This window comes from Stegostoma tigrinum, chromosome 36, assembly GCF_030684315.1.
Source record: "Stegostoma tigrinum isolate sSteTig4 chromosome 36, sSteTig4.hap1, whole genome shotgun sequence".
In the NCBI taxonomy this organism is placed as follows: domain Eukaryota; kingdom Metazoa; phylum Chordata; class Chondrichthyes; order Orectolobiformes; family Stegostomatidae; genus Stegostoma; species Stegostoma tigrinum.
Genome location: NC_081389.1, coordinates 4,359,077 through 4,386,489, shown reverse-complemented (window position 1 = coordinate 4,386,489; position 27,413 = coordinate 4,359,077). Strand labels below are relative to the sequence as shown.

The 27,413-nt window shown below is 43.0% G+C and overlaps 1 protein-coding gene across 1 annotated transcript in view; it reads right to left on the bottom strand.

Annotated features, from left to right (window-relative positions):
- Positions 1–26,136, bottom strand: part of snupn (snurportin 1) — a 32,879-nt gene extending 6,743 nt beyond the window's left edge. Inside the window, exons 1-6 of the mRNA XM_048520877.2 lie at positions 26,022–26,136; positions 25,177–25,258; positions 24,661–24,826; positions 21,909–22,053; positions 6,451–6,555; positions 4,743–4,839 (exon numbers count right to left, since the gene is read on the bottom strand). Coding sequence (XP_048376834.2) covers positions 4,743–4,839; positions 6,451–6,555; positions 21,909–22,053; positions 24,661–24,818 — 505 coding nt within the window. The 5' untranslated portion in view covers positions 24,819–24,826; positions 25,177–25,258; positions 26,022–26,136. The remainder of the gene's footprint in view (positions 1–4,742; positions 4,840–6,450; positions 6,556–21,908; positions 22,054–24,660; positions 24,827–25,176; positions 25,259–26,021) is intronic.
- Between the last annotated feature and the right edge of the window lie 1,277 nt (positions 26,137–27,413).

Below are 27,413 nucleotides of genomic sequence, written 5' to 3'. Positions count from 1 at the left end.
CAAGGTATTGCATTTTGGCAAAACAAACTTAGAGGCAGTAAGGTCTGCCAATGCTGGAGTCTGAGATAACAGTGTGGAGCTGGATGAACACAGCAGGCCAGGCAGCATCAGAAGAGCAGGAAAGCTGACGTTTTCAGGTCTGGACCCTTCTTCAGAAAATATTATTAAGGGCAGGACTTGTACAGTTAATGGCAGGGCTCTGGGCAGTGCTGAACAGACAGCCAGACCTAGAGGCTCAGGTACATACTTCTTTGAAAGTTGCATCATAGGTAAACAGGGTGGTTAAGACAACATTTAGCACGCTTCCCTTCATCATTCAGATCGAATACAGGAGCTGGATATCATGTTAAGGTTCTACAGAATATTGCTGAGGCCGCTTACAGAGTACCTGTACAATTTTGTTATAGAAAGGCTATTATTAAACTGGAGGGTTCAGAAAAGACTTACTAGAACGTTGCAAGGACTTGGGGGCTTGAGTAATAGCATTGTCTGGGATTTCCCCCTCCCGCTGGATTGTAGGACGTTGAGGAGTGACCTTATTGAGATTTATAAAATCATGATGGGCACAGATAAGGTGATAGCAAAGGTCTTTTCCCGAGGTGGGGGGGGTAACAGTTCAAAACTAGGCAGCATTTTTTTAAGGCAAGAGGATAAAGATTGAAAAGAGAGGGACCCGAGGGGCAACTTATTCTACAGAGTGTGTTGATATGTGGAAATGAGCTGTCAGAGGAAGTAGTAGGTGCAGGTGCAATTACAACATTAAAACAAAAATTTCAACAGGTACAAGAATAGGAAAAGTTTACAGGGATATAGGCCATATGCAGGCAACTGGAACTAGTTCAGTTTGGGAAACTTTGGGATGGATCAGTTGGACCGAAGGGTCTGATTCCATGCTGCATATGAATCTATAACCCTACACACTAGATTGCAACCACTCAGCGTGGAGAATGGCTTTTCCTCGTGTCATCTTTTTCTCATCTTCAGTTTGCTTGCCATTCATTTCAAAATTGATGCCACGCGTCTCAATTTTTCTGGCGTTGGGGAACAGTTTCTTTCTTTGTTGACCTACTTGATTTTGAGCATGCCTGTCAAGTAGGCTCTTAGCCTTCTCTCAAGAGAACAGTCTAACTTCTCTAATCTAACCAAAAGAACGGGACATAATACTTTTAACTGAGGCCAAATCAAAGCTCAATGAAAGGTTCTTTACAACTTCATAGTTTTAATACTGGATGTGAGTTGGCTCGCTGAGCTGCAGGTTAGTTTTCAGATGTTTCGTCACCATTCTAGGTAACACCATCAGTGAGCCTCCGACGAAGCGCTGGTGTTATGTCCCGCTTTCTATTTATCTGTTTAGGTTTCCTTGGGTTGGTGATGTCATTTCCTGTTCTTTTTCTCAGGGGATGGTAGATTGGCTCCAGATCAACGTGTTTGTTGATGGGGTTCCGGTTGGAATGCCATGCTTCTAGGAATTCTCGTGCATGTCTCTGTTTGGCTTGTCCTAGGACGGATGTGTTGTCCCAAAGTGGTGTCCTTCCTTATCTGTATGTAAGGATACGAGTGATAGTGGGTCATGTCGTTTTGTGGCTAGTTGATGTTCATGTATCCTGGTGGCTAGCTTCCTGCCAGTTTGTCCAATGTAGTGTTTGTCACAGTTCTTGCAAGGTATTTTGTAGATGATGTTCGTTGTTTTATTTGTTGTCTGTATAAAATAAAACGAACATCATCTACAAAATACCTTGCAAGAACTGTGACAAACACTACATTGGACAAACCGGCAGGAAGCTAGCCACCAGGATACATGAACATCAACTAGCCACAAAACGACATGACCCACTATCACTAGTATCCTTACATACAGATGAGGAAGGACACCACTTTGATTGGGACAACACATCCATCCTAGGACAAGCCAAACAGAGACACGCACGAGAATTCCTAGAAGCATGGCATTCCAACTGGAACCCCATCAACAAACACATTGATCTGGAGCCAATCTACCATCCCCTGAGAAAAAGAACAGGAAATGACATCACCGACACAGGAAATGTCATCACCAACCCAAGGAAACCTAACCAGATAAATAGAAAGCGGGACATAACACCAGTGCTTCGTCGGAGGCTCACTGATGATGTTACCTAGAATGGTGATGAAACGTCTGAAAACCAACCTTCCAGCTCAGCGAGCAAACTCACATCCAGAACCTCAACCTGAGCTACAAATCTTCTCAAAACTCGCTAGTTTTAATACTCTACAGATCTATTTATAAGTTTCAGGAGCTGTGTACCTTTTGAAACATTTTTTATAAGTGCCCTGCCGCCTTTTAACTTTGTGTCCCCAGATATAGTCAGACTCAGTAAGAGATCTGCAACTCCACATACCCCCTTTACACACTAGCTCAATGTATACGGGATAGCATAATACTGAAGCAGACAAAGGGCTTGAAGTTTGTTTCCAGTTTTCTGCGGGTTAAGGGCAGACACCAGGATGAGCCTCATTGCCCAATGGCGTGAATGCACACGTAAAACACATACATTACATATTAATCAGGTTCTCATCAATTCAAGAGTTCTCAATCCTTGCTGAAAGAGGCAATGAACACTGATTTGATCTCAGTACAGCTGTTAACAATTATCATGAGCAGCGCCTAAGTTCTATATCCAACATAGGAGTCAGTTCCAAAGGCACCTACTTGAGAACTGGAGAAGTGGTCACTGAGTTCTTACGCTGTACTCAGCCACTGACAAAACTCTGCTGACTTCAGGCACTTAGGATTTCAAGCTGCAGTTGCAATCAGCTGTCAGCACCTTGTTAAACTTTGATCACCTCAGTGTTGAGTTGAACATACAGCTGCTGCTAAGGGTAGCTGCTAACTGGAGATTGTCCTATGTTTATTGCCTATGGCTGATAATGGGCAAATCTCTCCAACACAAAACTTGGCCATAATACACAAAGGGAACTACGTTCAAAATTTGGTAGAGAGTTTTATTTGACCCTTACAACAGCAGTAGTAACATTATCGGAGAAGATGTTTAGATACAGATCTTACTTGCACTTGGAAAGTAATGGACAAATTAGGGATGGTCAGTATGGCTTTATGAGGGGGAGGTCTTGTCTCACAAACTTAAGATTGAGATTTTTGAGTTAAGCGCTGAAGATGACTGACAGGTTAGGGCAGTGGATGTTGTTTATATGGACTTCACTAGAGCATTTAGGAAGATCCCTTATACATTGTATGGCATTCATGGCGAGTTGGCAAGTTGGATACAAAATTGGCTTTGTCATAGAAGAAAGGAAATTTTTGTGAAGGGGTGTTTATCTGACTGGAGATCCGTGATGGTGGTGTGCCACAAGTATCAGTGCTGGGGCATCTTATTTGTTATAAGAATGATTTGGATAAAATGTAGGTAGTCTGATTAATAAGTTTTATGACACAAAAAGTTGGTGGAATTGTGGATAGTGAGGAAGGTTATCAAAAAGGATACAACAGGATATTGATCAGTTGAAAAGTTGGGTGGAGAAATGGCAGATGAAGTTTAACCCATACAAATGTGAGGTGATGCACTTTAGGAGGTCAAATGCAAGAGGAAAGTATACAGTAACTAGCAGGACTCTTATGAACTTTGATATACAGAGGGATCTTGGCGTGCAAATCCATAGCTAGCTGAAAAAGTGACAACACTAGTACATAAGATATTACAAATACAAACCAAGACATCATGTCTTTATTTTATAATTCAGGTAGGTTTCATTGCAGAGTTTGTTAGATCAGAAACAGCAATGGAATTAGAAACCATGAAACCATTTTAAAAAGGAGGTACATCAAATATTTGGAGAGAAAAAGAAACAAATTTTAAAAAGCAGTGGGAAGGGATGGGAGGAAAGGATTTTTCAGAGTGCCAGCACAGGCACAGGAAGTGGAATGACCCCCATTCAACACCATGCAATTCTGATTGTGTGTTCAGTTTTGTCTCTCTTGGGTCATGAAAGAGCATGAGGGCATATCTTTCTACTCAAATTGAACAAACTTATTAAAAATATATTTCATTAAAGTAACTCACTAAAGGCTCTTCATAAGCACATTCCAAATGATCAACCTCTATCAGAGATGAGCAGACAGGCAGTGAAGTTACCAATCATCTGGACTCTAAATTCTCAAGACGGACCGACACTCCTCACCCCAAACCAATCCAGCAGGCTTATAGGTCTACTTAGACCAAGTGGACTGCAGCAGTCCCAAGTGTAGATCAACTCCACCTTCTCAACAGTAATTACTATTAGTCCATAAGATTATAACAAATAAGTACAGGAGTAGGATGTTCGACCCTTCGAGCCTGTTCTGCCAATCAACAGGATCATGGCTGTTCTGGCAATGCTCATGTCTACTTTCTTGTCCTTTCCCTGTAACCCTTGATTCCCCTCTTGATCGAGAACCTATCTCACCTTTAAACATAGGCAAGGACTCTGCCCTCACAGCTCTCCATAGCAAGGAGTTCTGAAAGAAGAACTTCTTCCTCATCTCAGTCTTCGACTCCAAATAAAGGGGTGTTAATTTACATCCTCTGGTCCTAGACTCTCCCAAGAAAGGAAACATCCTCTCAGCATTTACCCTGTCAAACTCCTGAAGAATGTTGTATGTTTCAATGAGGTCACCATGCTTTCTCCAATTAGTAGATAAATAAATACAGACCTAGCTAGCTGAGCTCACATGCTGCAAAATTACAAATTTTAAAATGCGTGTTTACCTTTGCCAGTAGCAGAGTTGTGCCGATTTCCACCAGGGAGGAGCGAGGGAAACCTGTTTACACAGAAGCCACTTCTCGTGTACGCAGCCGTGCTCCCCTGCCCAAAGGATATCCAATGGAAACCATTAGTGGATTAAATCAGAGTCTTGACCTCATTTTCACTTTCTCACTCCTCTGTTGTGTCTTCTGTTTATAAGACCCCCTCCCTCTAAGGTTTAGTTACCATACATACATCATTGTGTCACTTGGTGCCGTATGTACCTAACTCCATATACCTGCATTTGGCCTATTTCCCCGACTACCTTTGCTTAACAAAAAGCTATTCATCTTAGTTTTACAATTAACTGACCTAGCATTAATTGCCTTTTGTGGAAGAGTTACAAACATCTATCACCCTTGTGTGTAGAAGTGCTTCCTAACATCACTCCCAAATAGTCTGGTCCGAATTTTTTGACTATGCTGCTTTGCCCTAGAATCCCAAAACAGTGGAAATAGTTTATATTTTTCTATCCTATCTTTCCTTTTATTACCTTGATAACTTAAAAATCAGATCATCCCTAACCCTTTTAGAGAAAGCATTGTATAATTTCTCCTCATAATTTCATCTTTGAAACCCAGGTATCATTCTTGTAAACCTACATTGTAGTCCCTCCAAGGCCAATATATCCTTCCTCGGGGGTGGTGCCCAGAACTGCTTGAAGTACTCCAAATTGTCTCTATCAAGTCTTTGTACAACTGCATCATGCCTTTTGCAACCTTGTACTCCTATAGATATAAAAGACAGCATTCCCTTGTCTTTCTTAATTATTTTCTGCATCCGTTTGGGGCATTTTAACGATCTACTCACCTGAACCTCCAAATCTCCTCAGACGTCCACTGCATTTTACTTCATACTATCTAGAAAGCACCTGATCTACTCTTTTTTGGTCCAAAACAGATAACCTCACATTTGCCTACATTGAAATCCATCTGCCATGGTTTTATCATTCACCAAATTTATCAATATCCTTTTATGTCATAATCTATATTATCTATAATAGCCCAGGATGTGATTTCTTCCCCTTTTTGTTGGAAGGTGTTCTGTCCCCTTTCACTTTATTCCTTTCCCTTGTCTACTCCACTCGATTCTTTAGCACCATCCAGGGAGGCACCCATTATCATAAACCAGCTCTGACAAAAGTCAGGATGGAGATATGTCAAAGACGCCCAATTAACAGATGCAACGTTTAAAATGTACATCATATTTACTATCCCCAGAAATGTCTCACATGTTGATTTTTAAAATTATTTCTTGAGCATCATTCTTCTTTAATCTATATACTTTGCTTATAGATCAGTATGTTCCACATTATTATAACATTAATCACAGCTTCGCCTTTCCAGAATTCTTTCGGGTCATCAACCATCACTTGCAGGCCTCTTCATTGCGTACTGTGTCTCACATCAGTATGAATTTCTCTATCCTGACTTTCATGCTCGAGCTTTCCCTTTTCCCAAAATCAAACACTTCCCAATTCTTTTTAATCTGGCAGTACATGCTAGTGAAGCTGCTCAAATGATGGTGCTGAATAATGGATCATGGCTGCTAGTCTCTTCGACGGTCGCAACGCTGCTGATAAAGACAACGTGCTATGTGAATGAACATCTGGCAGCAGTAAGGTTGTCCAATTGTGCAGGGCAGGAGGAACTTCAGGCATTCTACACTTACTCTGGAAGCTACGATGAGAGTCCGCTTGCCCACAGGACAGACCACCAGCAGCCATTCTTCAACCAGGTCACTGGGTACATCCACCAGCCACTCAGAAAGCATTAACTGCAAAAGACAGGCAAGCACAGCCAATTACAGACAGCTTCTTCATAAAGTTGCTTAAGGAAGTATCAAATTCCATACACTGCACTGGTGTACTTGAAGTATCCCACATGTGCAATGTGAATGTGTAAAGCAATGTAGAGATAATATAGTTACTGAATTATAAACAAAATATTGCAGATGTTGGGAATCTGACATTAAAAAAAACCTGAAAATGGAGAAACTCAGCATTTGTGAAGCAAGAAACAAAGTTATTGTTTGGAGATGTAAAGTTCTAAAGAAGCAATATTTGGCCCACAAGAGTGGAGTTTCTCTACAGATACTGCCAAACCTGTCAAGTGTTTGCAGCATTTTCTGTTGCCATTTAAAAGCTCTGAAGATTTGTTCTAGGAGAGGACCAATTCAAAGATGAGCATTCCACATTTGTACTTCTCTTGGAAAACGTTAGTTGTATTTTAATTGTGTTTAACAGTATACAAGTAGCATACAAGCACTACCCGGGGTTTCACTTGAACACCTAGACTAGTAGGGCTCTTGTGGAGTGTGGTAGTGTCCTTTTCTCTAAGCCAGAAGGTCTGGATTCAAGAACCACCTGCCCTGAATGTGTCAAGGCTTAACCAGCAGGTTAATTAAATAAATTTGTATAAACGTAGTTAACTCAGGGCACGTAGTTCAGAGGACCTCCTCATGGATGGAGGCCTGCACGCTGGTCTCCCTGGAGAATGAGCATGCAGTCCACCAATGTACTTTGGCCTTACATAAACAGAGTGTTGCAGGGCTGGGATGCATCATCTCATCACAACAATGCCCAGTTTAAGTTTTTTACATTTCACTTGTTCATCTGATTTTTGTTAAAGTGCCCCTTTAAAGATACTGTCACCTATTTGGTTTAATTGGTTACTCAAAAGAAGTGTAAAGTGGTACTGACTGAAACTGCAGCATGGTTGAGTTAGGGTCTATGTGCTTCTAATAAATGTAAAATGGAATAAAGATTGATAGACAGTGCTGTCCATCATCGACTGGCTATGCAGAAATTAATAGAAATGTTCCCTAAATAACTATATAGAACACTTAAAAATATTTTTAGAAACATTTCATCTGTGGAATCTTGTATAATGTTTATTTCTCCAATTAAATGAGAAAACAATTTTATTTCTGTGCATAACTTGCTGGAAAAGCTCAGTAGGTCTGGTAGCAACTGGTGTGGGAAATCAGGGTTCACATTTTGGGTCTGGTGACCATTCCTCAGAACATCTGTTACACCTCACTAGGGTAGTACACTCGAAATCAGGGCCCACTAAACCTGGAGTTAACAGTAAAATTAACAACTTTATCAAAGTATGCAAATTTCTCAATTTACCTGTCAAATAGAACCAGCGAAGCAGAAAACATGGACCAGGTTTCTGTATTGACAAACTATTTATTGCATCTAAACAGATCCCAAGTACAACAATTCCTTCCTTGTTTTTAAAGCAATCCTATTTCCCTATTTCAGTCCACAATTAAAGATACAGAAAATTAGAAAGATTTAGCCTTCACATTTCTCATACAGGTCAATCACTACAAGTGTGTCCTGCTCAAGAAGTGCAATCTCATTTTTCAGTGAGCCAGCCATGCACTCTCACATCAGGTTCAGGAGCTTGTGGTTTGAAAGTCCATCCCAGAAACCTAAGCACAAAACACAGGCTGATGCTGGAGTGAAGTACTGAGAAAGGGCTGCCTTGTAGGAGGTACTGTTTTTCCAACTCATGTACAGCACTATTTGAGAAGAGTAGGGCAGTTCTCCCCAGTGTTCTCCCAATGCTTATCTTCAACAAGCATTATGAAAAGGATGATCTGGCCATTATTGCATTGCTGATTGTGATACCGTTCTGTGTGCAAACTGACTGCCCTGTGTCCCATACAGAACATGTCCCACTTCAAAAAGCAATTGCTTATAAAGCACTGAGGTTTTGTAAGGTTGTACAATGATACGACTTCTTTTCTTCATCAATTAAGCTACATTAGGGATGAGCATGAACCCAAAATCTCGCATTTATCAGATTTGCAATCTCAGGGACTCCACATTGCAGGGATGCAGCAACTGGAGGCTGTGTGTCTTTATAGGAGGAGAAAAACCTGCAGCACTGAGAACTCTCTCAAGCCACTTCCATGGTGCCATACTACAACTGGTTCTGATGGGGATGAAAATTACTGCTAAATCTAACAGTGATAAAATGAGAATGTTGTCATAGTTAGAGACCCCCTGTTTACATGCATCAAAATCCAAGTTAAATTGAAGTCAATCTGTCACCAGTTGCAAATAGAACAGAAGTCCCATATAAGAAGCATGAGAGTCTAAAATCCATTCATCCGTAATCAGAGTTACTATAGTCATATGGACACAATTATATTTAGGAGAAAACATTTCCATTTGGCCCCTTGGGGCAGTTCTGTCATTCAATACAATCATGGCTGATCCTCTGCATCACTCAATCTGCTTCCCACATCCCTCAACTCCTTGAAAGGCCAAAAGTCAGGAGCAATAGGTCAAGTGCTATTTCCCTTTCCAGAGAAACATTTTTGTCAAATACTGGACCTCAGCACAGGAAAAGGTTCAGTTGGCAACCTTCCATTCAGATCATTTACGGGTAATGTTTTTCTTTTGTGTTTCGACACTCACAAAAGCTGCCAGGTTCATAGAAATGGCTATGCTCACCCTTACTGCACAGTATTGCATATTGGCAGCACACATTATTAACTATCTCTGAATCTAAGTGACCAGTACAGGCGTACAACACAATGCAATAGTATTTAGAAACTTGAGCACACGTGGGCATCTAACCTGGAGCGACAGTACAAAGTAAAAACTGAAAGAACTGCGGTTGCTGTAAATCAGGGACAAAAACAGAAGTTGCTCATAAAGCTCAAAAGGTCTGGCAGCATCTGTGAAGAAAAAAAAACTTTCAGAGTTACTTCAGGTCCAATGACCTTTCGTTAGAACAGTTTTGAGGAAGGGTCAGTGGACCCGAAATGCTAACCGATTTCTTTTTTTCCTTCACACATGCTGCCAGACCTGCTGAGCTTTTCCAGCAACTTCTGTTTTTGTTCCTGGCAGTAGAAAGTTCTGGGCACAAACAGAACATGATGATAACTTTGCTCACCTACTCATATTCTTTGACTGCAACTTGAAATTCAGTGGCCTCTTGCTTAGTTAAAATGGGCAGCAGATGCATGGAAACATATCAGCTCCAAGTCAACCTGACCTGAAATTACATTGCCAATCTTTTGTTGCCACTGGGTCAAAAATTTGGAACACCATCCCGAACAGCAAGGGGAGTGTTTCTTCTCAATAGGGATTCCACAGTTCAAGGTCATCCTGCTCAAGGGTAATTTGAAGTGCTGGCTTTGCTAGTGATGCCCATCTTCAAGAAGTTAATGAAAAGAAACATTCAAGGTGTTGAAACATTAAAGCAAAAAGGTTGGTTAAGGCACTTTCCATTTTATGTCTTCTCCCAATTTCCCTCAAGGTTTCACAAATTTTGATGCAATATCAAGAAGTTTTTGTAATTGCTCCAACAGCACATACACCAAAACGGAAAAAAAAAGCACAGCTCCTGCACAAGGGCAACTTGCCTGTTCATCAAGTATTGTGCATTTCAAGCCAGGGTTTAATTCTTGGTGGAGACCAATCGATGCAAGCCATTCCCTCAGTGATAGAGACCACTGGCAAAGTGAAGCTGGCATACTCCTCAATCCCAACCAAATGATGGACCTCTTCCAAATCTGACTCATCTCAAAAAAAATGAACTAACTGATTCTGACCACCCGAGCACAACGCATTTCTTCCACCACAAAGGCAAACGTACCAAAGATGAGCAGATATTTTCTAAACTGCTGAGTTGAATAAAGTCTGAAATGTGCATCAAACAATATGAAAGTATCATTAAGTGGACAGCGAAGATTACCTCAGAGCACAACTGGAGCTTGATCAGATGGACTGATGGGCCGAGGAGTGGCAAATGAAGTTTAATTTAGATACACGAGAGGCGTCACATTTTGATAACCTGCACAACTTGTACATTTAATGTTTGAACCCTGGGGAATGTTACCAAACAGAGATCCAGGGATGAAGGTGCAGAGTTCCTTGAAAGTTGGAGGCAGACAGGGTAGTGAATGCTTTCATTGGCCAGGATACCGAAGAGAGGAGCTGGGACTCCATGTTGCTGCTACACAGGACATTGAGGCCACTTTTAGAATACTGCATACAATTCATGTTGCCCTTTCATAGGAAGGATCCTGTTAAGCTCGAGGGTGCAGAAAAAATTTAAGGATGTTGCCAGGACTAGAGGGTTGGGTTACAGGGAGAGGGTGAATAGGCTCGGGTTTTTTCTCCCCCTAGAGTGGCAGGGGTAGAAGTCACCTTAAAGGGGTTTATAAAATCATGAGGTACATGGATGGGGTCAGTAGCTAAGGGTGTTTTCCTAAGGTGGTGGAGTCCAAAACCAGAGGGCATAGGTCTAAGATGAGAGGGTACAAAATTTTTTTTAAATGACCAAAGGGGCAATTTTTTCGTGAAGTAGATGGTGTATGTACGGAATGAGATACAAGAAGGGGTAGAGGCGAGTATAATTATAACATTTAAAAGGCATCTGGATGGGAACATGAATAGGAAAGGTTTACAGGGATATGGGCTCAATGCTGACAAATTGGGGAAAAAAGTTCAGACTGAGATGTCTGGTTGGTGTGGATGAATCAGACCAAAGGATCTGTTTGTTTCCATGCTGTATGACTTTATAACCCTACAATAGGTTCTCCAGAAAAAGTGAACACAGCAGAAATAATGTTCAGTTGATTAAATTCTTTGACTGTTAAAAAGAACAATGAACAGTACAGAACAAAACAGGCGCTTCAACTCACCAAGCCTGAGCCAACACATATTGCCTTCCAAAACAAAAAACCTTATGCCTCTACATGGTCCATTTCTTGTCTATATCTGTCAAAATGCCTCTAACATTGGCAGCAGGTTAAAAAAAAACCTGCCTCTCATCTCCTTTAAACTTTCTCACTTTTACATTAAGTCTACGATATTTCCACCTTGGGAAAAAGACTCAGGTGAACCACGCTATCCATGTCTCTCAATTTTGTAAACGTCTATCAAATCACCACTTCATCCTTCAAATGAAACCAAGCCACATTTATTCAATTTCTCCTCATAGTTAACACCCCCCAAAATCAGGCCACATCCTGGTAAATCATTTCTGTACCGTCTCCAAAGCCTTCGCCTCCTTCTGATAGTGTGGCATCAGTACTGTACACAATATTCTAACTGTGACCTAACTTAAATTCTGTATAGCTGCAACATGACTCACTAATTTTACACTGTGCGCCGTGGCTGATGAAGGCAAGCATATCACACAAGCTCTTGACCACCTTATCCACCTGTGTTGCCATTTTCAGGGAACTATGGGCCTGTACACCTGGATTCCTGTCTGTTAATGCTACTAACTGCCAATTACTGTTTACTTTCCTCCTGCATTAGATCTTCCAAAATGCATCACGTCATATCTGCCTGGATTAAACCCCATCTGCCAATTCTCTGCCCAAGTGACAGTCTTTCTATATCCTACTGTATCCTCCGGCAATCTTCTACTCTATCTATCTGTAGCTCTCCCAATTTTTAAGTCATCTGTAAATTTACTAATCAAGCCACCTACATTGTCCTCTAAATCATTTATGTATTTTACAGACAACAGGGGTCCCAGCACTGATCCCTGCAGAGCATGGCTGGTCACCAATCTCCAGGCAGAAAAAAAACCCTTTCACCACTTCTCTCTGATTTCTATGAATAAGCCAATTCTGCATACATCTTGCCAGCTCACCACGGATCCCATGTGACTGTCAGTCTGCACGAAGGACCTTGTCAAGGGCTTTGCTAAAGTCCATACTGACAATATCCACCACCATTTTTGTCACTTCTTCGTTCAAAGCTATGCTGCCTAATACTGTTAAGTCCATATTTTTCCAACTGCAAGCAAATCATATCCCCAAGCCTCATCTCCAATAATTTCCCTCAAACTGATGCAAGGCTCACTGGCCTGTAATCTTCCAGATTATTCTTGTTGCCCTGCATAAACAAAGGAAATGTTGGCTATTCTCCAGTCCTCCGATCTCTCCTGTGACTAAGGAGGATATAAAGGTTTTGTACAAGGCACCAGTGATTTCCTCATCAGCCTGCTTTAGCATTCTGGAAAGGTTCCCATTAGGTCCTGAAAACTTGGCTGCCTTAATGCTTTTAAAACACCCATCACCTCCTTTTTCATGTTGACATACCCCAGAATATTAGCAAACCACTCCAGACACTACCATTCACCACGTCATTCTACTTTGAGAACACTGACACGAAGTATTCATTAACGACCTCACCCACTTCCTCTGGCTCCATCATACATTCCCTTTGTCCTCAAGCAAAACTATCTTTTCCCTAGTTACCCTCTTACTCCTTATATATGTACAAAACATCCTGAGATTTTTCTTAATTGTGTTTGCCACATTTCATTGCCCCTTTTAGCCCTCCCAATTCCTTCCTGGAGTTCTTTCTCGCTATCTTTGGATTCTTCAAGGGCTCTGTCTGTCTTCAGTTTCTGAAACCTTACGTATGCCTCCTTTCTCTTTTTGACTGAGCTCTAAATTTCTCTTGTCATCCAAGGTTTCTGAATCTTGCCATCCTTATCCTTCATTTTCACAGGAACATGCTGGTCTTGAACTCTCAACAACTGGTCTTTAGAAGTTTTCCAATATGAAGGTGTGGACTTACCTTCTCACAGCTGCCCCAATTTACACTCCCTACTTCTTGCTTAATATTGGGGTATCAGCCTTCCCCCAATTCAGTGCTCTCATCCAGGGCTACACTTATCCTGACCCATAATAACTTAAAATTTACAGAATTATAGTCACTGTTCCTGAAATGCTCTCCCACTGAAGCTTTGATCACTTGGCCACGTTAAATCCCAAAACCAGGTCTACTATTGCACATTTTCTAACTGAACTATTTACATAATGTTTCAACAACAAACTGTCCTACACACCGAACAAAAATTCTGATTTCACTCACTGCCCTCTCCCAATCCATGCCTCTGGCACTAAACAAGTCCCAGTCAACACAAGGGAAGTTAAAGTCACCCACCGCACCCTGTTTTCACATTTTGTCATAAATCTGTCCATATATATGGACCTCCATAGTCTGCTGGCTGTTGGGAGACCTGTAGTACAATCCCGAAGTAATGCACTCTTCCAGTTTGAGAGGCCTACCCGTACTGCCTTGCTGGATGAGCCCTCCAAGCTGTCCAATTCTCCATTATCAGTAAATTAATTCCTCCACCTGTTTTACATCCCTCTCTATCTCACCTGAATCCCATAATGTTTAACTGCCAGTCTCTCGACCAGACCAATCCAGGCCCCCACTGCTGATATCAGTGCTAGAAGGCAGCTGCTTCTACACTGAGTGGATTCAATTACATTAACTGAGATGCAAATCTTGACTAAGCTTCACCAGCTGAGGATGCCCCAACATGCCTTGTTTTTGATGGAGTAGTCACTGTTATGGTGTAGGAAACACAGCAACCAGTTTGCGCACAGCAAGGGCTGAGTAACAGCAACACACAGCGATGTTGATCGGTGGATAAACAATGGCCTGGAGAGTAGGGAGAACTCCCCTTCCTAGTAGTGGAACGGGATCTTGTACAGCGTCTGAGAGAGGGCAGATAGTTTAATGTTTCTGATGGTCAGACTGGACAGAGTTGACCCTGACACAGCGGCCATGGGAGACAAAGATCAATTTTATATCTGGTTCCCACACTAAACACCAGTGGAAGGGAACGGGAGACGTGTGACCTCTCCTCACAGACACCTAAACTACTTCAATGGTTTGCACAAAGACAGTGAACTATCTGTTGACTTCTGGTGGTAGCGACGCACAGAGAGAATATACACAGGTACTTCTGCCAATAATGTGTTACGTTAGTGCAAATTGGCTGTACTGCGATTGATGATTAGTGAGCGGATACTGTTTGGATAACATGAACTTTCTACTGTATAGTATAGCAATTCCTATATGACACGAATTTCATGAAGATTTTCTATAGTGCAAGGTCACACAAAGCCACAACTATTGTGTTATAGGAGAACTACCTGAATGCTGTAATATGCAGAAATATGATGGAACTCAAGCACTTTTGAGGAAAACACTACTTAAAAAGAACTTCCAGGAAACAAATAATTCATCCATGATTCAATTTTCTGGATGTACACAATGACAGGGGTTAAGCATGAAAAGCAGGGTTCATGCACACTATAAACTCCAGGCACACTATGCTCTCCTGGAATGTACACGCTAATGCCAATTTTACTTTTTTTCCTGATCCATTTGGTATATACTGGAAATAGGTTTTTCTATCAGATTTCACTACCCCCCCACCCCCCAAAAAGGTGACGCCTTTGGGATAGCTAGTTAGCCACTGACCAAACTGGTTGGAGTGAGTGAGCATGTCAAAGCCATGGAAATCTCTCTTATGTAAAACATCCTCTGGAGAGCTACATCTTGAAGGATATTGAGCAAATTGTGATCCTATAACTCATTTACGGTGTGAAAAGATTCTGCATAAATAACAGCATAATAGAAATATAGACCATTTGGCCCATTGCTGTTATATTTCTCAAACCCATTCTCCTGCCTTCTCCTGGAAACTTCAGTCCCCTTTCTAATCAGAAACCTATCTATCTCTGTCTTAAATACACTCAATGTCTAGGCCTCCACAGATTTCTATGGTAACGAATTCACACACTGGCTGAAGAAACTCCTCTCTCTTCTATAGGGTCGGTCCCATCACTCCAAGTCTGTGCCTTTGGGCCCCTAATCTCTTCTACAAGTGGAGATAGATTCTCTACGCCCACTCTCTTCGGGCCTCCTAGCATTCTATAAGTTTTGGAGATCTCCCACCCCTCACTCTTCTGAACTTTATTAAGCACAAGGTTGCTGGAAAACCTCAGGTCTGGCAGCATCTGTGGAGGAGAACGTTTCAGGTCCAGTGACCCTTCCTTAGAACTGATGGTGGCTGTGAAAAGGTCACTTTATTTGGAGAAAATAGGGAGGTGGATGGGGTAGAAAGTAAACGATAGGATAAAACACAAAGAAAGTAAAAGACAGTTGGACAGACGAAGGCGTTGCTAGCGATCAGGCTGGGAGGGTGAATAGTTGTTAATGGGGACTGTTAGTGACTAAAAACAGGGGGTGTGTAGTAGCAGGCGATGTGGTAACAAGGCCTGGTGTGTGTGGGGTAGGGAGCTGGAACATGGGAGAGTTTAGGCCCCAAAATGATTCAACGCAATATTGAGAGCAGAGGGCTATAGAGTCCCCAAGCGGAAAATGAGGCTTTGTTTCTCCACCTTGTGCTGGGCTTCACTGGAACGCTGTAGCAAGCCAGAGACAAATGTTGTCCAGGGAACAAGGTGGTGCATTGAAGTGGCACCACTTATTGAAGTACGTTGAGCAAATTCCAGGCTGCACCATCCCACAGTTCCACTTCATCCTCCGGCTCATTCGTCGTGCTAACAAGAAACTTTTCCTTTCATCAAGGCCCACAAGATGCACCAACTCAAAAATACCCATGGTCCTCTGGAACCTACCTCTCCTCCCCTTCCTTCCTCTATCCCCTCCCCCTAACCCCCCCTTCACCTCGTCAGGTATTCACCATCCCTCCTAATGTTCTGCTCTCCGATTCTGAATGCTCCGTACTTAGCAAAGGTCTCAACTTTATCCCTCTGCGTCCCCACCTGAACGAATTTCAGGCATGACACGACACCGAAGTGTTCTTCTGCCGTCTTCGCCTCCGTGCTCATTTCTATGGACAAGGGTCCTCTTTCCGTCCCACAGACCCCTCTGCCCAACTCCAACACTCTCCCTCCACCTGGACCCCTCCCTCCAGCCTTTTACCTGCACTCAATCTTATCACTGGAGAACTGTCGTCGTGACATTAGTTGCCTCAATTTCACCGCCGTTCTCAACAAATCCAAGCTATCTCTCTCCAAACTGACTGCACTCCATGCACTCAGATCTAACCCTAACTTTGTCATCAAGCCTGCCGATAAGGGTGGTGCTGTTGTTGTTTGGGGTACTGACGTCTACCTTGCAGAGGCTGAGCGCCAGCTCTCAGATATCTCCTCCTACCTTCGCCTGGACCATGACCCCACCATGGCATATCAGGCTATTGTATCCACAACAGTAACAGATCTCATTTCATCTGGTGATCTCCCCCCGATTCGCTTCCAAGCTAATAGTCCTTCAATCCCATCTAGCTTGTTTCTACCTCCTGCGAAAAATCCACAAACAGGACTCTCCAGGTAGACCCACTGTTTCAGTCTACTCATGCCCCACAGAACGCATCTCTTGCTACCCTGACTCTGTCTTCTCCCCCGGTCCAATCCCTCGCCACATACATTCAAGATTCATCTGACGTCTTATGCGAGTTTACCGACTCCAGCCACTTCCTCTTTACCTTGGATGTGCAATCCCTTTACACATCCATTCCTCATCAGGAGGGTCTTAGGGCTCTCCGCTTCTTCCTGAAGCAAAGACCTGAACCATCCCCTCCCACCACCATCCTCTCCACCTGGCTGAGCTTGTCCTCACCCTCAACAACTTCTCTTTCAACATCTCTCATTTTCTTCAGGTAAGTGGGGTTGCCACGCGTACACACACAGGCCATAGGTAGGCCTGTCTTTTCGTGGGGTACATGGAACATTTCTTGTTCCAGTCCTATTCCAGCATCCACCCACAACTCTTCCTCCAATACATCAATGATATCAGCGGTGCTACTTCACTCTCTCATCAAGAATTGGAAAACTTCATCAATTTTGCTTCCAATTTCCACCCTGCGCTCACTTTCACCTGGTCTATCTCTAACTCCTCCCTTCCCTTCTTCAACATTTGTTTCCATTGCTGGAGAGAGAGACTGGCCACTAATATCCATTACAAACCCACTGACTCCCACAGCTACTTAGACTATACATCCTCACACCCCACTTCCTGTAAAGACTCTATCCCATTCTCTCAGTTCCTCCGTCTCTGTCGCATATCTTCAAATGAGGCCAACTTCGACAAGGGAGCCTCCAAAATGTCCACCTTCCTCCTCAGCAGAGGATTCCCCAGCTCCATGGTCAACAGGGCCCTCAATCAGGTGCGACATCTCCTGCACTTCTGCCCTCACCCCTTCTCTTCCCTCTGCAACAGTGATAGGGTTCCCCATATCCTCATCATCCATCCCACCAGCATTCACATCCAGAAGATCATCAGATGCCATTTCCGCCACCTCCAGCAAGATGACACCACCAGACACATATTCCTCTCCCCTCTCTTGCCTGCCCTCCGCAGGGACTGTTCCCTCTGGGATACCCTGATCCATAGTTCATTCACCCCCAACAGCCCTACAGCACTTTCCCCTGTAATTGGCAAAGATGAACACATGCCCATTTACCTCCTGCTTCCCCAGTATCCAAGGGTCCAAACATACCTTCCAGGTGAAGCAACACTTCACCTGCACTTCCAAGAATCTAGTCTACTGCATTTGCTGCTCACAATGTGGTCTCTTCTACACTGGGGATACGAAGTGTAGGCTTGGCAACCACTTCACAGAACATCTACGTTCTGCTTGCAAAAAAGACCCTGACCTACCTGTTGCCTGCTGCTTCAATGCACCACCTTGTTCCCTGGCCAACATCTCTGGCTTGCTACAGTGTTCCCATGAAGCCCAGCATAAGCCGGAGGAAAAGCACTTCATTTGCTGCTTGGGGACCCTACAGCCCTCTGGACTCAATGTTGAGTTCAATCATTTTAGGGCCTAAACTCTCCCCTGTCCCAGCCCCCACCCCACACACCAGGCCTTGTTACCACATAGCCTGCCACTACACACCCCCTGTTGTTAGTCACTAACAGTCCCCATCAACAACTATTCACCCTTGCAGCCTGATCATTAACAACTCCTTTGTCTGTCGAACCGTCTTTCTCTCTTTTTGGGTTCTATCCTATTGTTTACTCCCTACCCCACCCACTTCCCTATTTTCTCCAAATAAAGTGATGTTTTCCCAGCCACCATCAGTTCTGAGGAAGGGTCACTGGACCCGAAGTGTTAACTCTGTTTTATCCTTCACAGATGCAGCCAGACCTGCTGAGCTTTTCCAGCAACTTTGTTTTTGTTCATCAAGTACAGGCCCAGAATCCTCAACAGCTCCTAATAACGACAAGACTTTCATCCTGGGGTCATCCTTGTGACCTCCTCTCCCCCACCCCGCAAGGCCAGCACATTCTTCCATACATACAGGGCACAAAACTGCTCAATAGTCCAAACACAGTCTGATTGGAGCCTCATACAGCACCTCCCTGCTCTTGTATTCTAGCCCACTTGAAATGAATGCCAAGATTGCATTAGCCTTCCTAATTGCCAACTGAACCTGCTTGTTAACCTTATGAGAATTTGAACTAGAAGTCAGATTTCCAAAGCCTTTCCCCATTGAGAAAAAAAGTCTATTCCTCTATTCTTCGCAAAGTGGATAACCTCACACTTTCCCAATCTTTATTCCACCTGCCACTTCTTTGGCCACTCTCCTAGCTTGTTCAAGTCCTTCTGCAGCCTCCCTCCGTCTATTTTTGTGTCACCTGCAAAGTTAGCAATAATGCCATCAGTTTCTTCAGCTAGATTGCAATAGGCTGAGTCCACTGTCCATTTCACATACAGGATCCCACACTGGGTGATGGGATTTCGCACATTGTCACTCCAAATCAACAGTTTCCCTGACCAATCTTAAAAGGCCCTCAGTAACCTTCTCAGCTGTTATTTGTTCAAAAACTTTTTTCACACTTGTAGTTCCCTTACACTCAATGGGATTCTAAAGTATCGTAAAATGTTCTTGCACTGTAAACTACTTGGAGTTTGTGAAAGGCTCCATGCAAATTTAAGTCTGTCCTACCCAAAATTGAGACAGAAGGGGTATTTAAATTTAAATGGCAGTGAAAAATGATAAATTATCCTTTTCTAACATTCCAGTGTGGTGAACAGCACACATGATCGAACAGCCCATCTTTTAATCCCTCAGTTACTCTTGCACCCTAAGAAGAGTGCTGATTGACTCGGGAAAGCTGTGCTATTCAGACAGGACAATACTGCCATCTGCAGCAGGCAAGCAGAACTATGTGAAGTAAAACGCTATTTAGTGACTTCAGGTACTTATAAGCACAACATTTCAATCTATAGAAACAACAACAAAAATTTGGGCATAAATACAAATACAGCATCTTGTATTAAGTAGTAACAATTGCTGAGGAGGGAAGTGGCTGCAACACAAATTCTTTTCTGTACATGAAAATAATTGTCCTTTTTAAGAGACTGGGAAAAGCAACCAAAAATTTAGTCAGCAGGACCACAGAGCCACATAATTCACAGAAATATAAAGACATTCTACCAAAACCAAACTGTGGTGTCTTTTATACAGATAATTGTCTGATTTAGTGAGTTTAAAGTACATTTCTACGTACCATATATTGACCCAGGCATCACAACTAGTGTCAATGCATCGGTCATTAGGATGCCTGTGCCCTGTCTATATTGCATTATTGCAGCCAGGACTCCTGATCCAGCTGCATCATGGATCAGTGCAGACTTTGAACAGCAGCATTGCTAAGTGCGGGATTAGGAAAAGGCTGGAGCAGAGAGAACCTGTCCTCTTTTCATACCATCAGGTTCTGCGTTCAGTTAAGTTTTAAAGGTCTCAAGGTTCAGTGGTGAATGGCTGAGTGGGGAAGTTGGTCAAGCAGTGATGGTGGAGGTGAGGTGTTATCAGGTTTGGGGTGTCATTCAAGCCTCTAATGCTGAGCCATAGATCAAGGAAAATCCCAGACAAAACAAGCCAGCCCACTAGAAGTTTCAATTTCCAGGACAATTTCAGTAAGCTTGTGCATATCAGGATCAACGGGCCCTTAAAGGTGTGCAGCCATCAGGAAGTGCCACTTATGTGCATACTGATACATAGCTTCCGCTTCAGAAGCTGCTGCCACCATGCACAGCCCTTTGTAGACTGTGCACCAGCAAGAAAAACTAGAGGGAACATTGATCTGGGCTACCACAATTAAACAACAATTAAATCCATATTTTACTGCTCTTCATCTGGGAAGGTCCAGACCATCTGTGCCAGTAGCACCTCATTTCAGTGACCCATTCTGACACATCCTCAGGTACTGACTATAACTGAATGCCTATTTATTCAGGCAAGGGGCATACACAATAATCCATAGGACTGTGCTGAAGAAGTGAAATCAGGATAGCAGTACAAAGTGCCGATGAGTAGCCTTGTTGAAACTTCTGCTTTTTCTCCTGACAATGGGTAGCTGACATCAAAATATTATCTGGGCATTAACTCATTGGTGGGATCTTGCTTCACACAACTGGCTTCTAGATGCTGTTGCGACTAACAACAAACAACTAAACAGTAAATTGTGTGAGAAGTTGCATTTTTGTCATCTCAAAACTCTTTGCTGGCACAATCCCTTATCAGTAGTCTTTTGGAAAAGCATCTGAAAGTACTGTTGCCTAGTGAACAGGCAATGTCCAAATTAAGAATCATGCCCACTTGTCCTGGTCTCTCCCACCAGATGGTTTAACACATTGGGACATTGTCATTGCAAGTCAAAGTTGCCCAGTTCCTGTACAGGTGTCACTTTATTAATCCCTGCATTTGTAGCAGATTAATGCTTAGGCCAATTCTACAGCCAGAGGGACAGTTAACCAGATGCTGGGGTTATTCCTTCCTGAATCTCTGAAGAGTCTCATGGTGCTCAGGAACTAAAGCCCAAAGCAGTGGTCATTCTTCAGGACCAGGCGTTGTTGGCTGATTTAACAATCAACACAGCCTTGGTTCACTTGAATGCACATATTTCTGGTTAAATCAATGCACAAGAATTAGGACAGGGAGCCCCACCTTATTTTCCCATAAAAACCAAAAGAAGAACTGTGAATGCTGCAAATCAGGAACAAAAACAGAAGTTGCTGGAAAAGCTCCGCAGGTCTGGCAGCATCTGTGAAAAAAGTAATCAGAGTTAACATTTTGGGACTGCAGACCCTCCTTTACAATGTTAACTGATTTTTTTCCCCCCTCACAGACGCTGCCAGACCTGCTGAGCTTTTCCAGCAATGTCTGTTTTTCTTCCTTATTTTCCCATATTTGCCTAGGGATGATGCAGAAAGCCTACTGCTGAAACTTGACCCACTTCTTGATCAAGCAGCTGCAATCAGCACCCTTCTTCAGGGAGTGACTCAAGAATATTTTCCGACCTGGTTTGCGTAGCGTTTGGGTAACTTCTTCTTTCTCACTTCAACTTCCATTTCATCATGTCCCTCTGGTTCCTCCTCACTGTCTTCTCCTGTCCAGTCATCTTCAGCCAGACGCCTTGCATGGTTAACATAATTCAGTCGCTGCCTTTTGATGCGGAAGCACAAAGCAAAGTTGAGGTTAGTACAACATTAATGCTTAAACACAGCACAAAGTACAGAATCTGTAGAGTGTCCTTTTCACAACCTCAGGAAATTCTGAAGTTCTTTACAACAAATCATGTACTTTTGAAGTGCAGCCACTGTTGTAAATTGGGAAATGCAACAACATGTTTCCACACAAAGTTCTCACCAAACAGCGATGTATCAACGATAAGGTTAAAAAGAAGTGATGGATAAATATTTGCCCATAAAAGACAGAAATCTTTTGCTCAAATTGGAAGTAATGCAGTAGGATACTTCATGTTCACTTGAGGGGATATGGGCTTCCATTTCATGTATCATCAAAAGGACGGCTCCTCTGAAAATAAAGCTCCTCTTTAGTACTTTAAAAATAGCAGTAAACTCAGCAGAAGGATATATTCCCAAAACATCAGCTAGCCTTTCATCTTGATAGAAACTAGCCAACATCACAATAGGATTGAAATAAAACAAAGAATTGCAGATGCTGGAAATCTGAAATAAAAACAAAGTGCTGGAGAAACTCAACAGTTCTGGCTGCAACTTTGGAGAAGGGAACAGAGTTAATATTTCAAATCCAGCCACCTTTCTTCAATTGATTTTCCTCGCAGTTTCTGTTTTTATTCTTAAATCACAAAGGCATTACCTGGCCTCTGTCACAGGCATTTGAGAGAACTGGTTTTGCAGAAATTGGCTGCCTCCATTTCTAAATTACAACAATAATACCCATTAGGCATATTACACTGCCTGAAAACCACTATGGGACAACACCTCGTTGTGAAGGTTCTATACAAATAGAAGCACTTTTTTAAAAATGGAGGGCAATATCCAATAAACACAGCACGGTGGCTCAGTGGTTAGTCCTGCTGCCTCACAGCGCCAGGGACCTGGGTTCAATTCCACACTCGGGCAATTGTCTGTGTGGAGTTTGCACATTCTCCCCGTGTCTGCATGGGTTTCCTCTGGGTGCTCCAGTTTCGTCCCACAGTCCAAAGATGTGCAGGCTAGTGCCTTGGCCATGCTAAATTGCCCGTAGTGTTCAGGGATGTGTAGATTAGATGGGTTATTGGGTGATGGGCCTGGATGGGATGCTCAGAGTTGGTGTGGACTTGTTGGGCCAAAGGGCCTATTTCCACACTGTAGGGATTCAATGATACTATGAATAAACCTTCTGCCACAGTAGGAAAAACAACAGCAAGTGGCTGCATCACAGGATCAGTTGATTTATAAACAGTGGCAATATCTTGTTCAAAGTGCAAGTGGCAGCATTTTTTGAGAGATGGTTTTCTTTGGGATCATCTAGTTCTAAATACAAGTTTTGTCTTCTCAAACCCCAGTACAGGTATTCAATAAGTTAAGCTGGAACCCCCACAACATTCCCAGTAGATTTACATTTCCCCATTTCTTCCTTGCATATCAATATGACAAAAGAAGCAGAATTTGTCTTGCAAGAACAACTGTACACTTGTCTAATCAGAGGCACATATAGAAGGACCTTTTTAATCAAAAAATATGATAGTTGATTTTTTTTTGTTTTCATGGTGAGACGACTGGGAGAAGCATACCTTGAAATGGCAAAAACTGATTCACCAAACATCACCTTACATTGGTAGCGTCTTTAATATAATCCCAAGACTCTACAGGGGAACTCTAAAATAAAACATGACTCTGAACCACACTGGGCAATATTAAGACAGACAAACAAAAGCTCACTGTAAAATATAGGGTTTAAGAACAGCCATAATAGAGGAAAGAGAAGATGATGCAGACAAGATAGGGAAGAAATCTGCAGGATTTAAGGCCCAGGCAGCTGAATTTACAGAATCAATGGTGGAACAATTCTGAGGAAGGGTCGCTGGACCCGAAACGTTAGTTCTGTTTATTCCTTCACAGATGCTGCCAGACCTGCTGAGCTTTTCCAGCAACTTTGTTTTTCTTCCTGATTTACAGCATCCGCAGTTCTTTTGGCTTCTATTTTGTGGAGCAATTAAAATCAGGAATGGTTAAAAGGCCAGAATTAGAGGGGCAAAGACAACTCCAAGAATTTTTTGGGCTGGAGGGGACTACAGAGAAAATGGAGGCACAAGACCATGGAGGGGCTGAAATAAGATAAAAACTTGAAACAAAAATGTTACTTGACTCAGGTTCAGTGAGCATAGGCAGAATCTGCTGTGCTTTAAAACCTGAGCAGTGGTTTTGGATAACCTCCCGTAAACACGAAGGTGGGATGTGGGAGGCCTGCCAGCAGGGCATTAGAATAATATTTAAAGGCAACCAAATTATGGACAAAAGTTTCAGCAGCATGTTATTGAGGATGTAGCAGAGAGTCAAGGAATATTCACTATCAAAACATAAGCCACTGCAGATTTGAGACTTATGCTGCCCAATGTTATTTTTGTCTCCTTCACTAATCCATGCATTTTCGATTTGCCCAAGTTAACATCGCAGTAGCAGCTAACCAGTTATCAAGGGCACAAGGAGCTGGAGAAGAGATGGCAAATCTGAGTGGTTAAACCTAAAAACATGCCACAATTTGTACAAAATCTCATTGCTTTCCTTCATTCTCATGACTTACGATTTTTGGTTCTCCAGAAGTTTCCACCTCCGCTCTGCCTGCTCCTGTGTGTTGGATTTGAGTTTGTACTGGGCAAGTCGTGGATGTGGAGCGGCAATGCTGTTGAGGTCCAGAGAGACTGTAAAGCTGGTGGACAATGCCTGACTTAATTCGTCCATAATGATCCCTTTAAAAGCAGAAAAAAAATCCCATCATGTTATTTTGGAGGACAGCATGGGTGTTCTCCCACTTCTGGCCAATAGCTATCCTCTAACAACATCGCTAAAAAAGATGATCTGACCACATTTGCCGTATGGGGACAATGCAGAGGTGGAATTACCTGCTGTGCTTCCTAAATACAACTGAATATCAAAAGTATCAACAGCTGGAAAGCATTTGTGAATTTTGAGATTGTGCTTTATGAATACAAGTTATTTCTCAATGAATTGGGCAGCTGCTTTTCAACGTTTGGATGGGCAAGGCAAATTTATCCTTAGTTTTCTTTTTACACTGCTTCCCCAGAACTAGTTCTCTTACCTTCAGGAAAGGCCAAAGAGGCAAGGCAAGACAGCAAGCACCAAACATCCACCGGGGACAGCCCGAAATCAGTCGCAGCGACCTGTCCAAATTGAGAGTGCACGAGTGAAAGACTTCTCACAGCAAAAACAGAAAACTGATGGAGAAACTCAGATCTGACGACATCGATGAAGAATAAATAGAGTTGCCATTTCAGACCATAGAGCTCGAAAATAGACTCTTCAGTCAAACTGGCTTATGCCAACCGGGCTTCTCAAACTAAATCAGAGATAGTAGGAACTAAGAGAACAAGGTGTAGAGCTAGATGTACAGAACAGGGCAAGCAGCATTAGAGGAGCAGGAAGGCTGTTGTTTTGGGCCCAGACAATTTTTCAGAAACGGGGAAGGGGTAGGGGATTCTGAAATAAATAGAGAGGGGGGGGGGGGAAGGCGGATAGAAGATGGATAAAGAAGCAGAGGAGGCAGACAGGTCAAAGAGGCGAGGGTGGAGCCAGTAAAGGTGAGTTTAAGTGGGGAGTTAGGGAGGGGGTAAGTCAGTCCAGGGAGTGGGATGAGGCTGGGAGGTAGGGGGGCAATCTCTCCGTCCCCTGAACGGAACAGCACAGCAGGGAGCCTCGGGTGTTGCACGGGGCCCGACCAGACCTGGGACTGGAGGCTGAAGCCAGCCCAGGCCTGCGGCCCTCGGGAGTTCAGTGGGAGCACAGCCAGGGCCAGAGAGTCCGGTTAGTCATGAGGCGGTCAAAACCCCAGTTATACAGGAAAGGAGCCTTTATTTCCCGTCACTGCCGAGAGAGAGAGAGAGCCCCAGCTAAAATAACTAAACCAAATCCAGGTAATTGAACTACCTCGAGCTGACTTCTTCTCACTGCTGCGGGTGGCCAACCAACACCTTTCACTCCCCACGCACGGGTAGGCAACAGGGCCGACCAGCCTCCTTCCCGGGATTGCAAATAACAGCCCATTTGAACACATGACATTGGAGTGTCAATTGCAACTGCCAATTGTCGGGTCCGGTGAAATGGATCACTTCTCAAAAAAGAAACGCACACCGACTGGAAATAAGCCGAGTGGAAGCGGCACTTTCTTCGTCCTGCCAAAAGCATTTTTGCACTTCTCACAGGACCTGAAAATTTAACTCTGCTTTCTCTCCACAGATGCTGACAGACCTTTTGAGATTTTCCTGCAAAAAAGTAATGGATTTGTTTCTGATTTCCAGCATACACAGTTCTTTGGGATTTTTGTTTTGTAACTTTGCAGTTAGTTTTGTCACCAACAAGCTTCATATTTGTAGGCGCAACTTACTGCAGATGCTCGAATCTTTACTGAAAACAAAACGTAAGCTTGGGCTCTCTTCTCGAATGCTGTCTGACCTGCTGTGATTTCCAGCGTTTTTTTGTTTTCATATTTAATATTCGATTTGATATATTTCTGTCATATGTACTGATGTACAGTGAAAAATATTGTTTTCTATGCTAACCAATATTTAAATAAATAAAAACCGACTATGCAGGGCAATCTCAGCAGGTCTGAAAGCATCTGTGTGTAGAGAAAATATAGAGTTAATTTTTCAGGTATGGCACCTATTACCAGAACTGTGTAAAGTCAGAGAGATAGAGGTAACACAGTGTGGAGCTGGAGGAACACTGAAGAAGGGTCCCAACCCGAGGTGTCAGCTTTCCTGATCCTCTAATGCTGCCTGGCCTGCTGTGTCCCTCCAGCTCCACACAGTCTTCTCTGACTCCGGCATCGGCAGTTCTTACTGTCTCTGAGAAAGTTAGAGATGTAATAGGCTTTATCATCTCCTCGCTCTCATCCTCATCAAACAATCCCTTCACCCCAGGAATCAGGCTAGCCATTTTTCTTTCTGAACTGGCTCTACTGTAACTATGCTATTCCTTAAGATTGTAAATATTACTCCAGGTGCAGTCTCAAAAGCCCTATTCAGTTGTAGCAAGATTCTTTACTTTTCTCCACCATTCGCTTTTTTAATTAAGACAATTATTCCATTTGATTTTCTAATTACTTTTGTGCCTGCATAGTAACTTTGTGAAATTCACTGACAAGGACATCCAGAGATAATAGGAACAGCAGATGCTGGAGACTCCGAGATAACAAGATGTAGAGCTGGATGAACACAGCAGGCCAAGCAGCATCATCGGAGCAGGAAGGCTGGTCTGTCCTACCCCAGCATTCCATAGTCTCTCTCCATGTAAATCATATTCTGCTTTTTTATTCTT